Below are 22754 nucleotides of genomic sequence, written 5' to 3'. Positions count from 1 at the left end.
GACAAATGTGTCTAGGAGGGTCTTCCTTCACAGTTTGGCGTTTAGGAAAAACTATAGTAGTCTTCAGCAGTCTCAATAAGGGTACAAACTTCTCTATTGAAGAGAGAGTGCCTAAGAGGCCCATCCATTCTTTGGCTGAGCAGGAAGGAAGGGCGAGGAATGTCTGGACTGCCTGAAGGCAGCCCGAAAAGTCTGAGAATTGATCATCATCCCTAAATAAATGATTGACCAAGTCTTGACTAGTTGAGATTTGGAAAAATTGATTAACAGGCCGCAATCCTGGGCAAGAAGAGCCTTCTGTACGTCCTCCATGCAACAAGTTCTTGAAGGTGGCCGTAGGACCCAGGCATCGAGATACAGGCATACATTGATGCCCTTGAGATAGCGCCACTTCACTATATAATAGGGCTAGTACTCTGGTGAAAACCTGTGGGGCTGTGGAGAGACTGAAACACAGGGACTGAAATTGGAAGACCCTCCCCTGGAACACAAACCTTAGATATTTTCTGCATTCCTCATGAACTGGAATGTAAAAATAAGCATCTTCCATATCCAAAAATAACCATCTTCCATTTCCATCATCTCCATCCTATCACCCTGTTGGATGGAGGAATAGAACTGACTAATTTGTTTCCATCCTAAATTTTGTGGTTTTCACAAAGAAATTCAGGGCACTTACATCCAGGCAGGTCTCCAACCTCCCGATGACTTGGGAACAACAAAGTCAGTTGTAGAATCCCTCTGAGTGCACGTCTTCCACAACTTCTATTGCCCCTCTTCTTAGAAGAGACACTACTTTGAATTTTAGCCTAGCCTAACCCCTTTTACTTACACAAATGAATAATCTACCCACCTGTACACTTTCTCCAACTCCAGTATACTCCAGAAATCACCTTAGAACAGCAGCACAACACGACTTACGACCCAAAAACTCCTACCAGACAGAGAGCTCTCCCCAAACCAACCACACACCACCAGCATGAGCTTTCTACTGCCCCCTGTTATTGTTTACACCCCCCCCCCCCCCAAAAGCCGCCGCCATCTTGTCTATGACGTCACAACACAACTTAAATACATAAACATCCACCTTCTAGAATCAACCATATGCTGTCCATATATAGGACACCCAACATATTGCAACAATGCATAAAATACCAATAACAATTACACAATACATAATCACACTTATCTCTTTCTCCCTCCCCTCCGACTGTTTCCTAACCTACTCCCCTCTTAATTTCCTTCATCATCCAACTCTTTACCCTCTACATAATTTCTAATACATTCCCCTGAAACTCCTGCTTTAGTTAATACATCAGCCACTTGCTCCTTTCCTTTTATCTATCTCACCTCCTTTATTTCCCCAGATTCAATGGTTTCCCTTATTGCTGCGATATCTATTTTTAATCTCTTGCTACTTACACCAGTGCTCGATTTGATGGCGGTCATTAGTGTTTTACTATCAGTGTTAACCAAGGCTTCTAAAATTTCTCACTCCTACTACTTCTTCCCACAAATGTTTGAAATATATCAATCCTTCTACAGCTTCCCCAACACTCAGGGCTTCGGCCTCAATGGTGGATTTTGCCACTCTCCTGGATTTCCTAGACTTCCACCATCTGGGACTTCTCTTCCCATCTGTCAAGGAAATAATATAACCCAGTTGAGTATGGCCATCTTCTATGTTTCCAAATGAAGTGTCTGCATAGGCTTCCCAATAAATCCTTTCTTCTTCCATCTCACTTATTGTAACTTTGCCCATCATGCTATTAGTTTTTCTCACAATTTTAATAAGCTTCTTCATATCCTGAGTTGTTCCTTCTTGAAATGCTTTACTTAATTCACTAACATCATATGATATCTTCTAGCCTCTGGTTCCCTTATGGAATTTATATACTGCCAATGATTAAGGGAAAATCTATTTTCCTTCTGCTCTATTACTACTCCTATATACCTGAACACTTTACTCTCTTGTTCTCCTACTTGCAATTTCCCTTTCAATTTCCCAATTGTTTCCTTTAAGAATCCTTCAGTTCCTCCGTAGCAAAAATCATCTACATGTGTACACAAAATGCCATTCAATTTATTGTCCTTTTTCCAAAAGAATACATTAGGTTCTAGTCTACTCCTCTCACCTTGAAGCTCCTTCACTACTTTCACCACTTTACAATACCATGCTTTTGCTGCGACCTTGAGCCCTTAGACGATTTTCTTCAACTTCCATAATCCCCTCCAACCGTCTTCCCTTGGTGGCTTCAAATACACTTCTCTTTGTATTTCATCACCTTGTAAATATGCAGTTTTGACATCCAATGTATAACAATTCCAATTTTTCACCTTTATTATGGTTAGACAGAATTTTAAAATTTCAGCATTGCATGTGGGAGCGTCCTTTTCCCACTCTGTCATCTCTTCTTCAAACCCTCTAGCTACCAATCTTGCTTTACATATCCTTTCCCCCACTTTTATCTTTTCAGTTACTATCCATCTTGTAGATATACCTGGTTATCTCTCCAACTTTGAAGTTCTTTTTCTTTAGCTTCCATTATGATTCTATTTTCAAATCCCAGCAACAACCTCCTCTTCATTTTCAATTTTTTCTACCTGACTATAATCCCTAGAGTTAACCCACCCTTTGTCACCCGACTGTGAGTCTTGTACATTGTACGAATCAGCCCATGCTTGGCTTGATCTTTTTCCTGCATGCAAGACCTAATATAGTCCATTCTTCTACTTGTTCTGTATTGTTGTTTATAGCTCTAACTCTATTTCCCTTTTTGAATTTTGGTATCTCTTCCATTAACTCGCCTTCTATTGACCCACTTTCCCTGTTATCTTCCACTGTTTCCTCTATCACCTCTCTTTCTATAGTCTCTTCTGTGTCTGCATTCCTTCTCCCACCTACTATTATCTCCTCTCCTTCCTGCTAATCTACTTTCCTTTCATTTGGGCCATCTGATCTACCTTTCACCCTTTCACACCATGGGATTTATCTATTCTAGCCAATATCTCTTCTGTATCTGGTGATCGTCGTTGAATCCTTGTCACATGTATCCTAGCTACTTCTCTTAAAGAATCCCCATGTTTGACTATTATTGTTTTCCCCGATACTCCCACTACCTGAGCATTTAATTTTCCCTCTTATAGAATACTTCATATCCTACCACTGCTTCTTCAAATTTATGTTCTCTGATGTTTTTGTTTAACGCTATTCCTATTTTATTACAAGACTAATTTTTTATAAATGCTTCTCTGGCCTTGTGCATTGCATTCAGTGTCCCTTACCATACCCTCTTCCATCCCTCTCTCTCTGCTTGCAGGACTTGAACTTTCTTCTCCCATTAGGTTAGGCAGTGAAGGGTTTTTTCCAAATACTAATTGGTTGGGAGAGAAACCTCCATTATTCATTAAGCAGTCCTAGCACTCACTACCCATTTCAATACTATGGACCAATCTACTTCCCCTTCCTCCATCATCTTTCTTACACTTCCCTTGATCATGCCTACGGTCTTTTCACATAATCCGTTGCTCCACGGAGATTCTGATGCTGTGGCTAATACTTTAATATTCCATCTTTCTGCCATCCTCCTTACTTTTTCATTTTGAAATTCTCCCCCATTATCTGACAATATTTTGGAGGGCACTCCAAATATAGCAAACCAGCACTCAAAAAGTGTCTTTATTATAGTTTCTGGTTTCTTATCTTTTATCTAACAGGCCTGACAATACCTCGTTGCCATATCCACTATTACCAAGAACTTTCTCTCTTCTATCTCTCCCACATCCATCGCTACAACTTCATTAAACGTTTTACTCCAAGAAAAACCTACTACTGGTTTGGCGGGGTTTCTTTTGTATCTTTTACTAACCTCACAATTTTCAATCAGTTCTGTTAGTAACTTTCTTATTTCCTCTTTTTCTTTTTCGATTACCCCATTACTCCATTGTGCTTCCTCTGTTAGCTTTCATATTTTATCTCCACTTCCATGACCAAACTGTAAATGTAATTTCTTCATTGTGTTCTTAATTTCCCGCAGATTCTTTCCCTTCCAACCCTCCAGTAATAATTCTTCTAACTTCCTCCTCCTTATAGGTACTCTTAAATGACCCTGTTTGTCTTCTCTTAACTCTACTTTCATTCCCCCTAATACTTCTATTATGACACAATTTTCTTTCAAATTTAGGGTCATACCCTTTTTACTCATGGTTTGCTTACCTATCAGCCAGGGTATATCACCCTGCAGAATTTGTCTTCAAATAATGCTTTGTTTTTTAGTATCACAGGTATTTCTATTATTCCTTTGGACTTTATAAGATGTCTCACCAAAATTAAACAATTTATTAGACTCTGTCCTAGTGTCCCTCATTCTCCTCAACTCTTCCTGACTCAAATCCATGACAATATGTGCTAGTCACAATTCCCCGCAAACTGTTGATTTACACCGTGTCCAAAATTGCATCAACTACCTCCCACGATGCTTCCACTATTTTATTAACTTCTCCTACATAAACCTCTTCTTCTTCTGTCCCAGTTTCTGTTTTCAGCTTATTTTCTTCTGGTTTTGTTTCAGTTTTCTTCCTATTATGAAAATTCTGAGGACAATCCCTAGCCCAATGCCATTCTGAGCTGCATATTGCACGTACTGTTACCTTCCCTTCTTTGTTTATAGGATTTCTACCACCCCTTCCTCGGTTCCATCTTCCCCGATATCTCTGGTTTTCCCTCCCTCTCCCAGAACTGGCATTGCCTTCTGACGACCCTCCCCATTCCCGTTCCTCTTTAGTCCCTAATCCCTCAAAGTCTTTTTATTGTTTGCGACACTGTTCCGTACTCTAGCTTTTCTTGCCCACAAGCCGATAATACCATTTGTTTTTTATTTTCTGTGAGATTTGCTTGCTCTATTACATGATAACCCTTGACTTCCCGTTCAAGCACGCCTTTCCCCATTGCTCTTTCCCACTCAGATGCTGCCTTCTCGTATCTAATTAAATAGTCCGCCATCTTTTCACTAGATTCTCTTCTTATTAGAAGGTATCTTTTTATTCTGCCGTAATTCTCCATTACCGAGTCTTTTAGATGGGCTTTATCTAGTTTCTCTAGGATTAACTTTGAACCCTCTGTACCAGTAAGTTTATCTCTATCTAATGCTTCCACTAGCTCTCGGCCTTTCCCTTTTAAGCTCATTCTCATTTCTATCGCCGGGTATTTTGTATCTTCTCCATACAACAATAGCCAATCTTCGGCTTGACCTTTCCATTCTTTGTATTCTTCTTGTATCCCGCTAAACCTAGGACATTCCCTTCTCCATCTAGTAGTCTCCCTTTGTCCCGCTAAACCTAGGACATTCCCTTCTCCATCTAGTAGTCTCCCTTTGTTCACTGTCGGATCAAGGCATCTTTGATCAACCACGCTCTGCTACCAGTTTGAATTTTAGCCTAGCCTAACCCCTATTATTTACACAAATGAATAATTTACCCACCTGTACGCTTTCTCCAACTCCAGTATACTCCAGAAATCACCTTAGAACAACAGCACAACAAGACTTACGACCCAAAAACTCCTACCAGACAAGAGAGCTCTCCCCTACCAACCGCACACCACCAGCATGTGCTTTCTATTGCCCCGTTATTGTTTACATTCCCCCGACACCACCGCCATCTTGTCTATGACATCACAGCCTATGATGTCACAACACAACTTAAATACATCAACAGACACATTCTAGAATCAACCACATGCTGTCCATATATAGGACACCCACCATATTTCAACAATCCATAAAATACCAATAACAATTATACAATATATAATCAACTACTTCCTTTGAGAGGGCCGAAAACCTCTTCTGAGAACCTATCGAGTAGGTAGTCTAGCTGATGGGTGCTGACACTATGGAAGGGAATGGAATACCCGTCTCTAAGGACCTCTAACACCCATGGCTCTGCCTTCCTTGCTTCCCAAGAAGCCTGGCTTCTACTGGAACACATGAGGACTGAATCCTCACTTGGTAGAGGTGGGTCTGGGGAGGATTTCTTTGGTGGGTGTCTTGATCGAAGATTTATATGGCCGGGACTGATATATGGATCTGGTCCTGTGAAAGGTCCTGTTGCAAAGGAGAAACCATACTGGGGCTAAAGGGTACTACAGGTATAAAGCTTGGCTGCTTAGGGTGCTTGGTAGACTGGGCGATAAGATCGTGTTGCTTTCTTCTGCAACTCAAGAGGCTGTGCATTCTAGAGTTGCACTAGGGAACTGACAACTTTGATCCATAGGTGTGAAGAGAAGCGAAGAACTCTGTGAGGGAGTTAATCTTCTGGTAGTAAATGAGCACCAAAGCTTCCTTTTCATAAGTATCCCTAACAAAAAAAGAGAAGCCAGTTCCACAATCTGCTACGTACCACTTTATCTGCATAAACACCTAACCAACCACCAGCGAAGCTGTCCTGAAGCGAAGTACAGCTTCTTCGTCAATGCTCCTACTGTCCAGTCCAGAACACAAAATCTCAGACTTTAAACAAAGCATTAATCAAATGGTCTAACTCACAAGATGAGAAGAATATCTTAGCCAAAGAGAAAGCTGATCTCCTTGAAGTGTCAATCAAGCAAGAGAAATCCTCTTGGGAGGAGGCAGACACTTCCAAGGAAGGAGCTTCCCTGCTAATATAGTAAACATACCTCCTCTTAGTCAAACGAGAAGAGGGAGTGCAAAAGGTGGCTTCCCAAGATCCCTCTTCTCTGCTAGCCAACGCTTGATACCAGAAAGCCTTCTTCAACAAACAGGAGAGAAACATCTTTGGTAGCCTGGAGGTTGCCTCATCATAAAAACAGAACCAGGCAAAGAGGGAGCCTTAAGGGAGAAAAACCCTGGAAGGCTGAACAAAAAATACTTCAATAATGAAGCACAACCAGACGTAGGTTGCTCTTGCTCTAAATCTTCATCTGAGGAGACTGAACACTGCTCATGTTCAGATGCTCTTGTCCTGCAGTTGAAGGCTTCCTCAGTAAGTCTAAAATGTTATCCAGCCTTGCTGTATTGGGTTCAAAGCAGTCTTGCACTGCAGGCACATTCATACTTGATAAATCTGGCTGAACAAGCTGCATGAGGCAAATTGGCAGACAAAGGTGCCAAAGAATTCGGAGGATGAGACAAATAAGGGTTAGCAGAATTGGGAGAATTTGGTGGGGGTGGGGGTGGGGAGAGAGAAAAAAAAAAAGTTAGCAGAAATGGGAGAATTTGGCGAAAAAAAAAAAAAAAAAAAACGTTCCGACACTGGAAAACACTCCGATAAGGGCCAAATAACCTCTGAACACTCCTTAGAAGAAGAAGGTTTAGCAATAAGTGCACGACTACAATGAGAATGCTTCTGTGACAACAGGTTTGGAGCAGTAGGCTTGTACTATGTGCTCGATTGCTTCCGTATGCTCTGGGTCTCTCATACCTACAACACTGTCTGAATGATCAACCGACATAGAGCGCCCAGCACCACACACTGCACGTTTATCATCCACTATACACATAAACAACACTAACCATTCCAAGGCTCACCTACTGAACATTTGACACCAGCTGAACACCTGGAGCCAGCCAACAGTGACGTCAGCTGAACACTTATACACAAACACCACCTGGGCACTTGGTTAACACTGCATGATCACTCACTGAACACTCAACTGCCATTGGGCATTCGGGACTCTCAACAAATGAGAGCTTTGGAATGAAATACTCGGGAGACGTAGGCATATCTTTCTGCTCCCAGAAGCTATAGGACGGTTGCAGGCTGTGGCCTATATCTCTGGCACGGTTACTTGGAAAATCACCTGCCTCGTCTTCCGCACAACGCAATATCAGAGCCACTGGGCTCTTTAGCTGGTTTGTACCTAAGCTTCCCCGATAGTGGGTCGAGTCAGTTAACTACTCAAAAAAACAGAGGGCTACTGCAATTTTTTGGTCTTGAGCTGCTGTGAAAGTTAGGTCAGGAACTTATAGCAATGTAATTTGTACTTGGTAAGTTACTTATATAAAAACAGTGAGTTTAACTCTCAGCCAATAGGTAGCTACTTAAGCTTTTTTCTATTTCAGCAAATGGCAATACCCATACTAACTTCCTGACTTATGGAGGATGCATTCTTTGTATTTTTTGGCTAATGATAAAATGAATAACTATTTTGTAACTCTAAGGGACGAGCCTAATCACATCCTTGTGACATGACCTGGATCTAGTAGATTCTTTAGTGGTTGCCACAGATTTGAACACCATCAATGCTACTCCACTCTACTAATCTCTGGATATATACCTCTAAAATATTACCATCAGTATTTGGTTCACACAAGTCATTACTTTTTTCAATACGGGTAGTTTGGAATAAACAAACTTGCAAAAACTGCAAATTTTCAAAGTAATTTGTATTTTTCCTAACATACAAACCTAAAGGTCTTTACATACGGACAGGTCGCCAACCGTTCCTCTGCCCTACGGGAGAGGATGGGTATAAAAAGAGAAAGGTAGGAGGCCAGTCACTCACATAAACACTCTTTTGCAACCATACACCTTAGACAAGATGCTACTTATCCCACTAGGGAAGCTGGGTGAACTACACAACTTGAGTAGCCACCACAGGATCCAAGGAAAAAAGTGTCCAAGGACCTATGGGCAACGTCCCAAAGTTAAAAGGAGGTGAATGTGGTCTAGTGTGACTACACTTCTGCCCTTAATACATGTGGAACTGAAAGATTCTTCCTGAAAAAAAAACTCGTATGCTCATTTAATCATCTCACGAAAACCAGAAAGAAATGGTGTTCTTGGAAACCTCTTTCTGGCTGAGCCAGTACATACTAAAAAAATTCGTCGACACTCAGGCCTAAGGAGTCAAGTTCTCTCAAAATAGTACTGCAGCAACCTAACTGGACACAGTAGCATCTCATCTGGATCACTACCGACAAAGTCCTCTAGAGAGGGGGGATCATAAATGACTTTGATCTGGCATCAGAGACTGACGGATTCCGAGTCTTCGTTATGAATAATCTGGGACAAATTTGAGCTGGACAGATCCTCAACCACCGAGTATATAACATCAAAGGAACGTCCATGAAGCTCACTAACTTTTGCTGATCTCAGGGCAAGCAAGGGCACAGTCTTGATGGTCAGAGACCTATCTGACAACTCTCGTAAAATCTTGTATAAAGCTTCTCATCAGCATAAAGATCTCTCAGGAGAAAGAGAGATCGATATCTTTCAGGAAAAGGACTTAGCCCAAGGGAGACCTGAAGCCCTTAACAGCTAATACAGAGAGAAGCTTCTCACGACGAAGGAAGACGACAAAGTCCACTACCTGCTGAAGAGTAGCCCCGATCGGAGAGATACCCCATCTACGACACCAACCACAGCCGCCAAAAATTTCCGGTATCCAGACATCTCCGTCGGTGTGCAGTGAGAAAAGTCTTTCGCTCTCGCAAGAGAGGTTGGATAGTTTCCAGCCATGAAGTGACAGCAACTCCATGGACTGGTGGTACCTCTCTTTGTGCAGCTTGCACTGGAGGTTGTGCCAGGGGAGTATCTTGCTCGGTGCCTCAGAAAGCAGAGCTAGCCGTCTGGACACCATGCGGAACGTGGCCACTTGGGAGCCACCAGGGTCATCCTGAGATTCAGTGTGATCATTACCTTGTTGATCAACAACCAAATCAGACAGAACGGAGGGAAAGGGTAAGCCTCAAGATTGTCCCATTGGTGCTGAAAGGCATCTTCTACTGCTGTCCATATTTCCATGACGACAGAGCAGAACACCAGCAGCTTCCTGTTGTGCCGGGTCACAAAGATGTCTATCTCCAGAATGCTTTAAAAGTCAATCTCTCCATACTGTCTGGGTGCAGGGACTGCTCTGTCCATGTCACCTGGCCCTGGCGACTGAGCTTGTCTGCCACTGTTCCTCTTGCCTGGTATGTATCTAGTAAACAACCCCACTCAAGTGTGCTACTGCCCACTCATGCACCTGCACCGTCAACCTGTGGAGCTGAAGGGATACCAGTCCCTGTTGCTTGTTGACACATGCCACTACCATGACACTGTAGCTCATCAATGTCAAAATGCCCCATCACTCGATCCTGAAACTCGAGGAGCTAAGAAAGCTGCCTTGTGTTCCAGGATATTGATGTGGAGGTGTCTGTCATTCTGGTTCCACATACCTGAAAACGAGCAACTATAACAAATGAGTGCCCCATCCCTTGGTTGATGCATCCAAGAACAGAAGCATCTTGGGAGGGGGTGTGTGCAGTCACACTCCTATTGCAAGGCTCCTGTCATCCAGTCACCAGGCTAAGTCCTATCTAATTTTCCATGAGAGAGGAATGGGAAGGAACATGGGAGTCCATTGCCAGAGTCCTGAGCTCCTTTATTCTTTACTGAAGAGAACAAAGGTGAAGCCGCCCATGAGGGACCTGCTTCTCCAAGGATGACAGATGACAATATGACTTGCCAATGCTGAGCTGGTTCCTCCTGTTGAGACGGGAACGACTGCACTGTCACTCTGAATCTACTGATAAGTGAGTCTGAAGAGTAGACTCTCACTGCTGCCATATCAGACAGCCAGCCTATATACTCTGTTTTTTCCATCTGTCCAGCCGCCTATGGTGTTTGCGCATGGCAACACTGCGTCCTGGTCTTTATATAATATCCTATTTCGAATATTAACGGTGTAATTCGCATACAGTAAATTATTAGAACACTTTCCAGTTGCAAATGTACACCAGATATCCTTTTATTTACCTAAAATTTAGACATAACGTAACTATTTAAGCACGGGACGCAGTGTTGCCATGCGCGACCACCACAGGCAGATGGACAGATGGAAAAAAAACAAAGTATAGATACTATATCCTTTACTTGGGTATGAGATTGGACTTCTCAAAATTTATCACGACCTCTAGGCTGCAACAAAATTCGAGAAGTCAATATCTGTCCTTGCACAAGTGTGAACAGGAGCTCGCCAGAACTAGACAAGTCAACACAAGGTTGAACACTCGTGTGAACATTAGGGAGTGGTACACTGTCTCCCCAAGGATAAAGAGGTACAAGTGGGAGGACTGATGGATGTGTATTTGAAAATATGAACCCTACAGGTCCACTGAAAGCATGAAGCTCTGAATGTGTTTTCATCTTGAACCAAGTTCAGGGAAGAGAGGTCTATGACCAGTCTCCATCAACCTGTCACACTCTGTACAAGAAACAGACAACTGTAGAACTCCGGAGATTGGTCCATCACAACTTCTACAGTGCCTTTTTTCAACATCGCTTTCACTTGCCCCTGTAGGTCGAGATCCTTCAGCAAGCCAGGAACATATGAGCAGAGATGGACCAGATGGTTGGTGATGGGTGACAGGAAATCAAAGGAAAGTCCTACCCAAAGAACATTTACTATCCAGGTTTCTGCTCCATATTGCTCCCATGTTGCCCAATCGCTCAACAGGCATCCCCAACCAATGGCAGCACATGGGGAGGAACAACATCCCTGGTGTCCTTCCTTCTTACCACAGCTTCCTCTCCAAGGTTGGGAAGGGGGCAGAAAGAGACACTGCTGCGCACCCTTCCTGATGGGGTGCAGAAGACTGGGTATTCCTATAAAGCCCTTGGAAGCTTGGGACTTCCTAGGACTCTTTGAGGAAGTGCCAACCTGACCCCAAAGGTCAGGCTGCAGTGGCACTCAAAGACATGGAGGCTTTGACCACTGCCCGATAAACGCAGCATCCACTCCATCTCTATGGATGAGAAAAATAGAACTCTGTATTAGTCCTTTACATTAAGCCAAGGCCAACTCAGAACCGACGAACCTGGTGATCCAATTGAAGACAGCGCCTCTCCTCTTCAACAACAAATTAGCCCACAGGTTAGCTGTCTGGTGGGCTAGGTAGGAGATGGCCCTACCTCCAGAGCATATGCCGGTCAATCTCAATAGAGGCTCTTTTGGCTCAGGTAAGTCATGGGTTTGCATGATCAAAACACAAACTATTATCATGAAAACACGTATACACAAGTATTCCACAAACAAAAATAAGGCTTAATCAAACGATCCTGTCGGGCAGAGAAGATATACAGCTGATAGCAGCTGAAAAAAGTGAATGCGTACTGACTAGGTGGGTGGGACTCCTACCCCTACCATCAGTAGATAAACACATTGTTTAAAAATTAAATGGCTTTTCCACACTCCTGCTGCAAGCAATATCCATATGTAAAGACCAAAGGTTTGTATTCTTATAGGAACAACTGAATGGAGAACAAACATATAAGTAACAGCTTACCAGTACACGTTATTTTTCCCGATGACCATATCGATGCAGTTGTAGGAGGATTTCTGATTTTCAGGGTAACCATCTAAATAATAATAAAGGAATATATCAGAACTCTTTCTGAAATACTACATGAAAATTACATGAAAATTTACAATACACAGATATAATCATAGGTATTATATTAATTAGTTACTACACATTAAATCTATAGTTAAAAAGGACTGATGTGAGGCACATGAAATTAAAAACTAAAATCAAGGGATTAATGTGAGGCACATCAAAATTAAAACTATAATAAAAGGAATTAATATAAACATTGATAACTAATATCATAAAATCTTACCCCACTCTCTCTTCGATATTCTACATTATGTGCACAGCGAGCTATTTGTCGTAATTCAAGGTGGCATCCAACGGAAAAAGAAGACACAACATTATTTATTATGATATCGATAACAGGAGCCTCATCTATCACCTCTGCAGGATTACTTGCTGTACCATCATTAACTTCCGGAAGCTCCGGCACATTTTGAGCTTCAGGCATCATGCCGTTTGCCAAGCCAACTACCTAGAAAAAGCAACATAACTTTACATTAAAAATTAATACAAGACTACTGTTGGAAAAGGGCTTCCATCTCTGCATTTCATCCGGTAGATTTTGCAATTCTTTCCATCCATTCTTATACTTGACAAATAATGTCATCCTTGTACAGGCAGTCCCTGTTAATGGCGGGGGTTCTATTCCCAGCTGAGCCTTGATAACCAAAAATTGTCGACAACCATAACATCATAGTGATTATGGTAATAAAAGGCATTTACAATGTGGTAAGTGTCAATCAACATTGATATAATTTGCCAACACTGATAAACCGCCTAGTGGCGCTGATACACGACTTACCGGTGCCAAAAATAGCTACTGAAGCCGAAAATCTGGTTAGTGACACGAGCCAAGAATGGTAAACCCGAAACTCTGTTAACTGATGCCACCAATAAGCGCGGGGACTGCCTGTATATGTGACCAAGACTTGCACATAATACCCAGCTTTAACCTAGTAATATAAACAGTGTAGGTAGACTGTTTGTTAATACTTCTGCACTGATCCTAGATGATAACTTGGAATTTACAATACTTTTCACCTTGTATACAACACCGCTTGCCCGGCACCATAAAATCAACAATTTATGGCGCCATAACATACCTAACAGGTGCCATTCACCAGTTATCGGCGACAATAACAGAAATTTTGTGTTTATCATAAATTGCCAAGTTTCGGTTAATGGCAGTTTTTGCTTATCAGCACTCCACCGAGAATGGAACTCCCACCAATAACCAGAGACTGCCTATGAACTTACCAAGTAGGCAGTCCCCGGGTTACGGCGGGGTTCCGTTCTTAAGATGCGTCGTAAGCTGAAAATCGTCGTAAGACGGAACAGCGTCAAAAATCCTAAGAAAACCTTACTTTTAATGCTTTGGGTGCATTAAAAACTGTGTAAACTGCATTCTTATTGCATTTTTCATAAAAAAACTTAAAATATTGATAAAAAACTTAAAATATTGATTATTTTGCATTTCTGGTGTCATATTTTCTAAGAGATGAGCGTTGTAGGCGTCATAACCCTGGAAATAATTTCTGATGAATATAATTGAAGAGCGCCTTAACCTTAACCTTGGAACGTCATAAGCTGAACCCGTCATAACCCAGGGACTGACCCGTAATTACCCAGCTAATATTGTCCACTCACACGGCAGCTTAAATTTTAAAAATCACGGTAACGCTTCTATTGTATTTGTGTAGGTCAGTACCCTACCCACTATCATAGAACAATAGGAACAACAAAGCAAAAGACTACACTTCTTTTGTGCCATGAGAGGAGAGGAAGGAGGGCTCCAATCTGTAATTACTTAGCAAGTAGTATGTATATACAAACAATTTTATCATGAAAACATTTTCATACATTTTCATAAACGTAACTTACCAAGTAGCTAATTACACAGCTGAATCCCACATTGACTGGACGTGGGATACATGGATATACAGGTGGCCCGAGGTTAGTGGCGCAATCACTTAACGGCGAATTGGTTTTACAGCTGTCGTCAAAAATATTAATTAAAATAGGTATTTTAAGGTAATCTTGCGGCACAATTTTCAATTAACCCTTAAACGCTGAAGGGGTATATTAAAAATCATCTTCCGTGTGCCGGGGGGGTCTTGGAGTGAGCGCGGAAGCGGAAAAAATATTTTTTCAAAAAATCACAGCACGCTTAGTTTTCAAGATTAAGAGTTAATTTTTGGCTCCTTTTTTCGTCATTGCCTGAAGTTTAGTATGCAACCATCAGAAATGAAAAAAAATTATCATTATCATATATAAATAATGCGATATATGATAGCGCGAAAACCAAATTTCATACATAATTGTATTCAAATCGCGCTATGCGCAAAACGGTTAAAGGTAAAGAGTTAATTTTTTATCGTTGTAATGTACACTAAATTGTGATCTTTTTGGTATACAACACATTGTAAAAAGATAAAAGCAACACAGAGAAAATATTATCACAAAAGGATGCATGAATTCATAACGCGCGGATGTAAACAAATATTTTTTTCAAAAATTCACCATAAATCTAAATATTGTCCTAAAGACTTCCAATTTGTTTCAAAATGAAGACAAAGGATTGAATATTACTATACTGTAAGAGTAATAGCTTACAATTGCAGTTTTCGACCATATCTGACGAGTTAAAGTTGACCAAATGTCGAATTTTTTTATATATATTTTTTTATATGCAATTATTTCAGAAATTAGAACAGCTACAACCTTCAAATATTTTTCGTTTTATTCTACATAAAATTGCGCACATTTTCTTATATAAAACTATGAAATTGCTAATATGAAATGGAGCAAATATTCCGAGAATGCGACGTACGCATTTCGGAGATTTGCGGCGGAGAATCCGCACGAGGAGGGAAGGAAAGTTTTTTTTTTTTTTTAAATTCACCATAAATCTAAATATTGTGCTAGAGACTTCGAGTTTGTTTCAAGATGAAGATAAATGACTGAATATTACTAGATTGTAAGAGTTTTAGCTTACAATTGCGTTTTCGACCATTTCGGTAGAGTCAAAGTTGACCGAACGTGGTTTTTTTCTATTTATCGTGATTTATATGCAAATATTTCAAAAATGAGAAAAGCTACAACCTTCAATTATTTTATGATGTATTCTACATGAAATTGCGCACATTTTCATATATAAAACTTTATGTAACAGCTAATTTAAAATGGTGCAAACATTACCACAATCGCACGTAGGATTTTTTCGGAAGTTACCGCGCGGACGTAAAGAAAATGTTATTTTTTCATAAATTCACCATAAATCAAAATATTGTGCTAGAGACTTCCAATTTGTTGCAAAATGAAGGTAAATGATTGAATATTACTAGAATATAAGAGTTTTAGCTTACAATTTTGTTTTTCGACCATTTCGGTAGTCAAAGTTGACTGAAGGTTGAAAATTTGTCACATCATTTTTTATATGAAAATATTTCAAAACTGATAAAAGCTGCAACCATGGGTTGTTTTTAGTTGTATTGTGCATGAAATTGTGCATATTTCCATATATAAAACTTTATGTAATGGCTAATTTTAAAATGGTGCAAACAATACCACAATTGCACGTATGATTTTTTTCGGAAGTTACCGCGCGGACGTAAGGAAAGTTTTTTTTCATAAATTCACCATAAATCGAAATATTGTGCTAGAGACTTCCAATTTGTTGCAAAATGAAGGTAAATGATTGAATATTACTAAAATATAAGAGTTTTAGCTTACAATTGCGTTTTTTGACCATTTCGGTAGAGTCAAAGTTGACCGAAGGTTGAAATTTTGGCACTTATCGTTATTTATATGAAAATATCTCAAAACTGATAAAAGCTACAATCATGAGTATTTTTTTGTTGTATTCTACATAAAAATGCGCACATTTTCATATATAATACTCCATGTAACGGCTTATTTAAAATGGTACAAAAACTATGTCAAAGTGACGAAATAATTTCCGAGATGTGTCACTGATACTTTTTATTTAAAAAAAACTTTTGCATGTCCACGTAAAATACATCCAGTCGGCACCCGAGACAAAAAATGTCGACGTAAAATACGTCCACTCGGAGTTTAAGGGTTAACAGCCCCGCAAGCGCCTTTATGTCTAACAAGTACATACATTTGCAGAAATACCATTCAGACCATAAAGGTTATGCAAATATTAAAATTTTTTTAGAGTTATTACATAAAAATTAGGGTAAACTATATGTCCACGAGCTGTTCTATGCCGCCGCCTGCCGCTCGTGAAAATATAGTTAAATAAGTGCAAATTTAGTGATTGATCTGTCAATTTATAAATGTTAATGCTTTTGTGTTTAAAATGTGTATGAGAATGTATTATGCACGGAATTTTTATTTCTGTACATAAATATGATACAAAGGCAGCTTTTGAAACTGCCATCCACGTTACCAAAGAGGTTGTCTTTTCATGTTTGTTTTTGTCCACCGCTGCCTGCCGCTCTTCCGAAAATATCGAATTAAGAGTGCAAATGTAGCAATTAATGTGTAATGTGTCGATTTTATAATGTTCACGCTTTTAGGTTTAAAATGTGTAAGAAAATATATTATGTATACTGTATTTTTATTTTTGTACATAAATATGATACAAATTATGGCAGCTTTTGTAACTGCCCTCCACATTCATAGAGGATGTTTTTTCATGTTCATTCTTGTCTGTCGCTGTTCTGAAAAATACATACATTTACAAAGACTTCACGTGGTTATATTTTATTAATTTGGGAGCTAATTATAACTCACTTTGTTGATGAAACTTCAGCTTTTTGTTATGAGTTTTCGTGCTTTTATGTTTAAAATGAGTATGAAAAATGTATTACAGGGTATATTTTTATTTTTCATTTTTGTACACATATGATACTGTGGCAGTACGCATGTCCACTTGTAGTCTTTGTACCAGCCCTTCACATGATGAAGAGAATAGGTTGTTCAGTCACGCCCGAATAATAATATGTTAATATATATAACTGAATCACGTTTTTATAACAAATAACATTTATGATTGTTGCATGAATTGATTTTAAAAGACAAAACTCGTGTATACATTTGATTTTGCAATACTGCAATTTGTTTGGTTTTTTCATGGGATAGAAGTAAAAAATGTAACTGTGCAACTCGGTTGATTTTTTGCTTTGTTGCATGAACAAAAAATTGGGGTACGAACCGTACCAGCTCGAGATGCCGCTGCTACGTAGTGACGAAAAAATAAAATGCATCTTTTCCATAAATCTTTTAAAAAGTTATACATTACTTCACTGTATCCAGTAATACTGTATGTATTCTCATATTATGGTATTATAAAATATACTACTAACACAGCGGTCAATGTTTTAGTTTGGAAATCAGCTGATGGCGAATACGAGTTTGTTTCGCCATATTTAACCCTTAAACGCCGAGCCTCTATTTACCAAAGTGTCTCTTGTATGCCGGCGGTGTTTGGGAGTGAGTGCCGAAGCGAATTTTTTTTCTTTTTTTTTTTAATCACAGCACGCTTAGTTTTAAAGATTAAGAGTTCATTTTGGGCTCCTTTTTTTGTCATTGCCTGAAGTTTAGTATGCAACCATCAGAAATGAAAAAACAAATATCATTATCATATATAAATATTGGAATATATGACAACACGAAAAAAATTTCATATATAATTGTATACAAATCGCGCTGTGAGCTAAACGGTTAAAGCTAATGAGTTAATTTTTTTTCATTGTATTGTACACTAAATTGCAATGATTTTGGTATATAACAAATTGTAAAACTATCAAAGCAACACAGAAAAAATATTATCACAATATGATGCATGAATTCATAACAAGCGGACGTAAAAAAACTTTTTATTTTAAATTCATCATAAATCGAAATACAGGCAGTGCCCGGGTTATGACATTCCTACGTTAAGGTGCTTCTCAATTATATTCATCAGGGTTACGGAACATGTTCCAGGGTTACGACGCCTACAACGCTCATCTGGCAGATGAAATGTGACACCAAAAATGCAAAATACTCAATATTTGAAAGTGTTTTTGATGAAAAGTGCAATAAGAATGTAGTTTACATAGTTTTCAATGCACCCAAACCATTAAAAGTAAGGTTTTCTTAGGATTTTTTACGATGTTCCGGCTTACAACGATTTGCAGCTTAAGACGCGTCTAAAGAACGGAACCCCCGTCGTAACCCGGGGACTCCCTGTATTGTGCTAGAGACTTCTCGTTTGTTGCAAAATGAAGGTAATTGATTGAATATTACTAGACTGAAAATGTTTTAGCTTACAATCGCAGTTTTCGACCATTTTGGTAAAGTTAAAGTTGACAGAAGGTCGAACTTCTTCTATTTATCGTGATTTATATAAAATATTTCAAAACTAATAAAAGCTACAACCATGAGTTATTTTTGGTTGTATTCTACATGAAATTGCGCACATTTTCAAATATAAAGCTTTATGTAACGGCTAATATAAAACAGTGCAAACATTATGACAAACTGACGAAAGAATTTCTGAGATTTTCGGCAGTTACCGCACGCGGACGTAAGGAAAAAGTGTTTTTCAAAAATTCACCATAAATTGAAATATTGTGCTAGTTTTCCAATTTGTTGCAAAATGAAGGTAAATGATTGAATATTACTAGAATGTAAGAGTTTTAGCTTACAATTGCATTTTTTTACCATTTCGATCGAGTCAAAGTTGACCGAAGGTTGAAATTTTGAAACTTATTGTGATTTACATGAAAATATTTCAAAACTGATAAAAGCTACAACCATGGGTTGTTTTTGTTGTATTCTACATGAAATTGTACACATTTTCAAATATAAAACTTTATGTAACGGCTAATATAAAACGGTGCAAACATTGCGACAAACTGACGAAAGAATTTGAGATTTTCAGCACTTACCGTGCAGACGTAAGGATAGTTTATTTTAAAAATTCACCATAAATAGAAATATTTTGCTAGTTTTCCAATTTGTTGCAAAATGAAGGTAAATGATTGAACACTACTAGAATGTAAGAGTTTTAGCTTACAATTGCATTTATCTACCATTTCGGTTGAGTCAAATTTGACCGAAGGTTGAAATTTTGGCACTTATTGTGATTTATATGAAAATATTTCAAAACTGATAAAAGCTACAACCATGGGTAGTTTTTTTTTATGTATTCTACATGAAATTAAAATTACACACATGTTCATAGATAAAAGTTTATGTAACGGCTAATATAAAATGGTGCAAACATTATGAGAAACTTATGAAAGAATTTCAGAGATTTTCGGCAGTTACCGCGCGGACGTAAGGAAAAAGTGTTTTCAAAAATTCACCATAAATCGAAATATTGAGGAAGAGACTTCCAATTTGTTGCAAATGAAGGTAAATGATTGAATATTACTAGAATATAAGAGTTTTAGCTTACAAATGCGTTTTTCAACCATTTCGGTTGAGTCAAAGTTGACCGAAGGTTGAAATTTTGACACCGTGATTTATATGAAAATATTTCAAAACTGATAAAAGCTACGAGTTATTTTTTTTGTTTTCTACATGAAATGGCGCACATTTTCATATATAAAACTCTATGTAACGGCTAATGTAAAACGGTGCAAAAATTACGACAGTGACAAAACAAAAGAATTTCTGAGATGCGTCCCTGATGCTTTTTAGTGCAAGAAGAAAGAAATTCGTGCATGCATGCCTGGGTAACGCTTGTAAACTAATCAACATCTTGATTCATGAACACCCAGCATCCCTCAAGGCGCATGATTTAAAATTTTTTGCAAACTTGGCCTGTAACTATTTTTTCACGAATATTTTAAAAACCTTTTTGTCATTGACGTATCGTACGTCAATTAAGCACCCGACAGACAATTTTAGTCAATGTATAATACGTCCAGTCGGCGTTTAAGGGTTAACAAAATTCTGAGTGAATTTTCTTGCTTCTAGTTGGCATAAACAAATATCTAGATAAAGTGGTACCTCGACATATGAAAGGCTCAACTTACGAAAAACTCGAGATACGAAAGCAAATACGAAGATTTTTTTTGGCTCTACATACAAAAATAGTTCAAGTTATGAAAGGTCGTTGTTGTAAAGTCCAGAGATTCGCCCGGACCACCGAGAACAGTTTTAAAACTCCCGCGCCGCCAACTGAGTAAACTCGCCACCATCCTCCCGCTCTCCCATTGGTTCCTGATGCTAGTCACCCCATAAGATCCTGCTCTCCTATTGGTCAGCATCTACCCCTTGTGCTCTATGTATTCTATTGGTAAAATGATGCTGTAAATTGAAAACTTATTCATGCAATACATATAATAAGAAAACAAAAACATTAGGTAAAGATAGAATAAAGAATAGAAATGAATTGTTATTATACTGTTTGGTAGTTTCAGTAGTTGAAGAGCGAGAATGAAAATTTATGGCTTACTGTGTGCTAGGAAAAGTGATTGCTTGGTGATCGTTCGATACTAGTAAGTGCTGAATGTAAACAGAAGTTTGGAAGCTTTTTTTTTTTTTTTTTTTTTTTTTTTTTTTTTTTTTTTTTTTTGATTGTTTATTTGGTTATGGTTGGAATGGTTTTCTTAAATAATTTATTTGAAATGAGTACATGCAATACATTTAATAAAAAAAATTGTGAATTACAGATCATAAAATATAAAATAAATCAGACTGCTATCATCGAAGCCAACAAATACGTATTTTCTAGAATTCTTCTTCTGTTTTAATATTACGTATATGTTTCATTATAGCTGTCAGTAACTCGGTATCTCCATTAGGTAAAGATAAAGAATAGAAATGAATGGTTATTATACGGTTTGGTAGTTTCAGTAGTTGAAGAGAGATACTGAAAATTTAATGCTTACTGTGTGCTAGGAAAAGTGATTGCTTGGCAATCGTTCGGTACTCGTAAGTGCTGAATGTAAACAAACGGTTCAAAGTTTTTTTCTGTTTGTTTGTTTGTTTATTATAGTTAATGTTTATTTAATAATTATTTAAAATGAGTACATACTGATTATTTATACATTTTATTGGCATATTCTAAGCTTTTAGCTTCTTAGGTTTAGATGTCAGAATCATAGACTAGGCTACAGTAGCAACTGCTAACATAAGCTAGGCTTATTGCTAAGGGACATATGCTAAAGTCTTAATATATGCAGTAAAAATGGGGTTGAACATTACATGCAGTTGAATATTACTCAAGTATGTACAGTATTTTGCTTTTTTAGAGTCATATTTCTTCCGTCGGATTGGGGTCGTAACCCTAGAACATGTGTTGTAAGCCTGGAAATATAATTTACTGGGGTGTTTTGGTAGGGCTTGGAACGGATTAGGCATCTTACATGTAAAATTCGGTTCAAGATACGAAAAACTCGTAATACGAAGGCCGCCTCGTAACGGATTAATTTCGTATCTCAAGGTACCACTGTACTCGACTTATATGAGACAAGGGAACTTTTCCTTATGTGTACATGTTTTTAGGTGGAAATATGACTTGAATATGTCTCGTTGTGATTGTGAACTAAATTGTCATTTTTTTCGTTAACAGATTATGTTGGCAGCATGTTTACTGAGTAAAGCAATCACGTGATTCCATTCGCAATTTTCATTTTATATCATCGTAATACGAACTTTACATTATTTATCTTTTATTGGTGTGAGACCAACAGTAAAATGTGTTATTTCATGCACAGTAGTTTTGATTAAAATGATTTTATCTTAATTTTATCTACGGTTGTGTTTGATGGCATATGTTTACTGGAGTCTTATCCTTGTTGCGGATGCACGATAATGGTCATTAGCAGCTTTAATAATTTTCCCAGCTTCAGCTATGACCAGGTTTAAATTTAAAAGTAGGTATATTTCCCTATTGATCTTTGATCTATAGCAAATAAATTTTTTACATAAAGAACCACAGACCAGAAGACAAAATGCTCACTATGCTTCTTCCCCCAATACCATGCCAGCTACTAACAAAGGTCCCAGGGTATTACAGTTTTCAAACACTGTTTCAATCCCCTTTAAATGATGCGTCGCAAATATGGACTAACACTTCCAATAAGTACTGTAGAACTGCAGAGAATGACATTATGTCTGCAAGCCAACAAGGTGGCAACTGCTCTAATGTTGCATGCTTTCACCTTAAACATGGGCAGGATGTCCTCCTGGATCTGCAAATGAGCCTCAAAAGCATGGCCTCTGATTTTCTGGGTTCTGTTTACGTACAGCATTCCCCCACTAATCGCAGGGGGTGTGTACCAGACTCCCCCGGGAATAGCTAGAATCTGCAAATAGTTGAAATCCCTATAAAACCAACTAAAACTCCCGATTTTGTTAGTTAAAACTCAAGAAAAAAACCACTAGAAATGTTTAGATCTGGTTTTTTAG

General features: G+C 38.6%; 1 protein-coding gene across 4 annotated transcripts in view; it reads right to left on the bottom strand.

Moving 5' to 3' along the window:
* The window catches only part of LOC135205508 (TATA box-binding protein-like 1), a 65665-nt gene that overhangs the window by 13305 nt on the left and 29606 nt on the right, over window positions 1–22754 (bottom strand). For all 4 annotated transcript variants that reach the window (XM_064236240.1, XM_064236241.1, XM_064236242.1 and 1 more), the window contains 2 exons: window positions 12625–12849; window positions 12291–12363 (listed from right to left, as the gene is read on the bottom strand). In XM_064236240.1, coding sequence (XP_064092310.1) covers window positions 12291–12363; window positions 12625–12849 — 298 coding nt within the window. The remainder of the gene's footprint in view (window positions 1–12290; window positions 12364–12624; window positions 12850–22754) is intronic.

The sequence above is a fragment of the Macrobrachium nipponense genome, chromosome 24, assembly GCF_015104395.2.
Source record: "Macrobrachium nipponense isolate FS-2020 chromosome 24, ASM1510439v2, whole genome shotgun sequence".
In the NCBI taxonomy this organism is placed as follows: domain Eukaryota; kingdom Metazoa; phylum Arthropoda; class Malacostraca; order Decapoda; family Palaemonidae; genus Macrobrachium; species Macrobrachium nipponense.
This window is presented reverse-complemented; position numbering and strand designations above follow the sequence as displayed.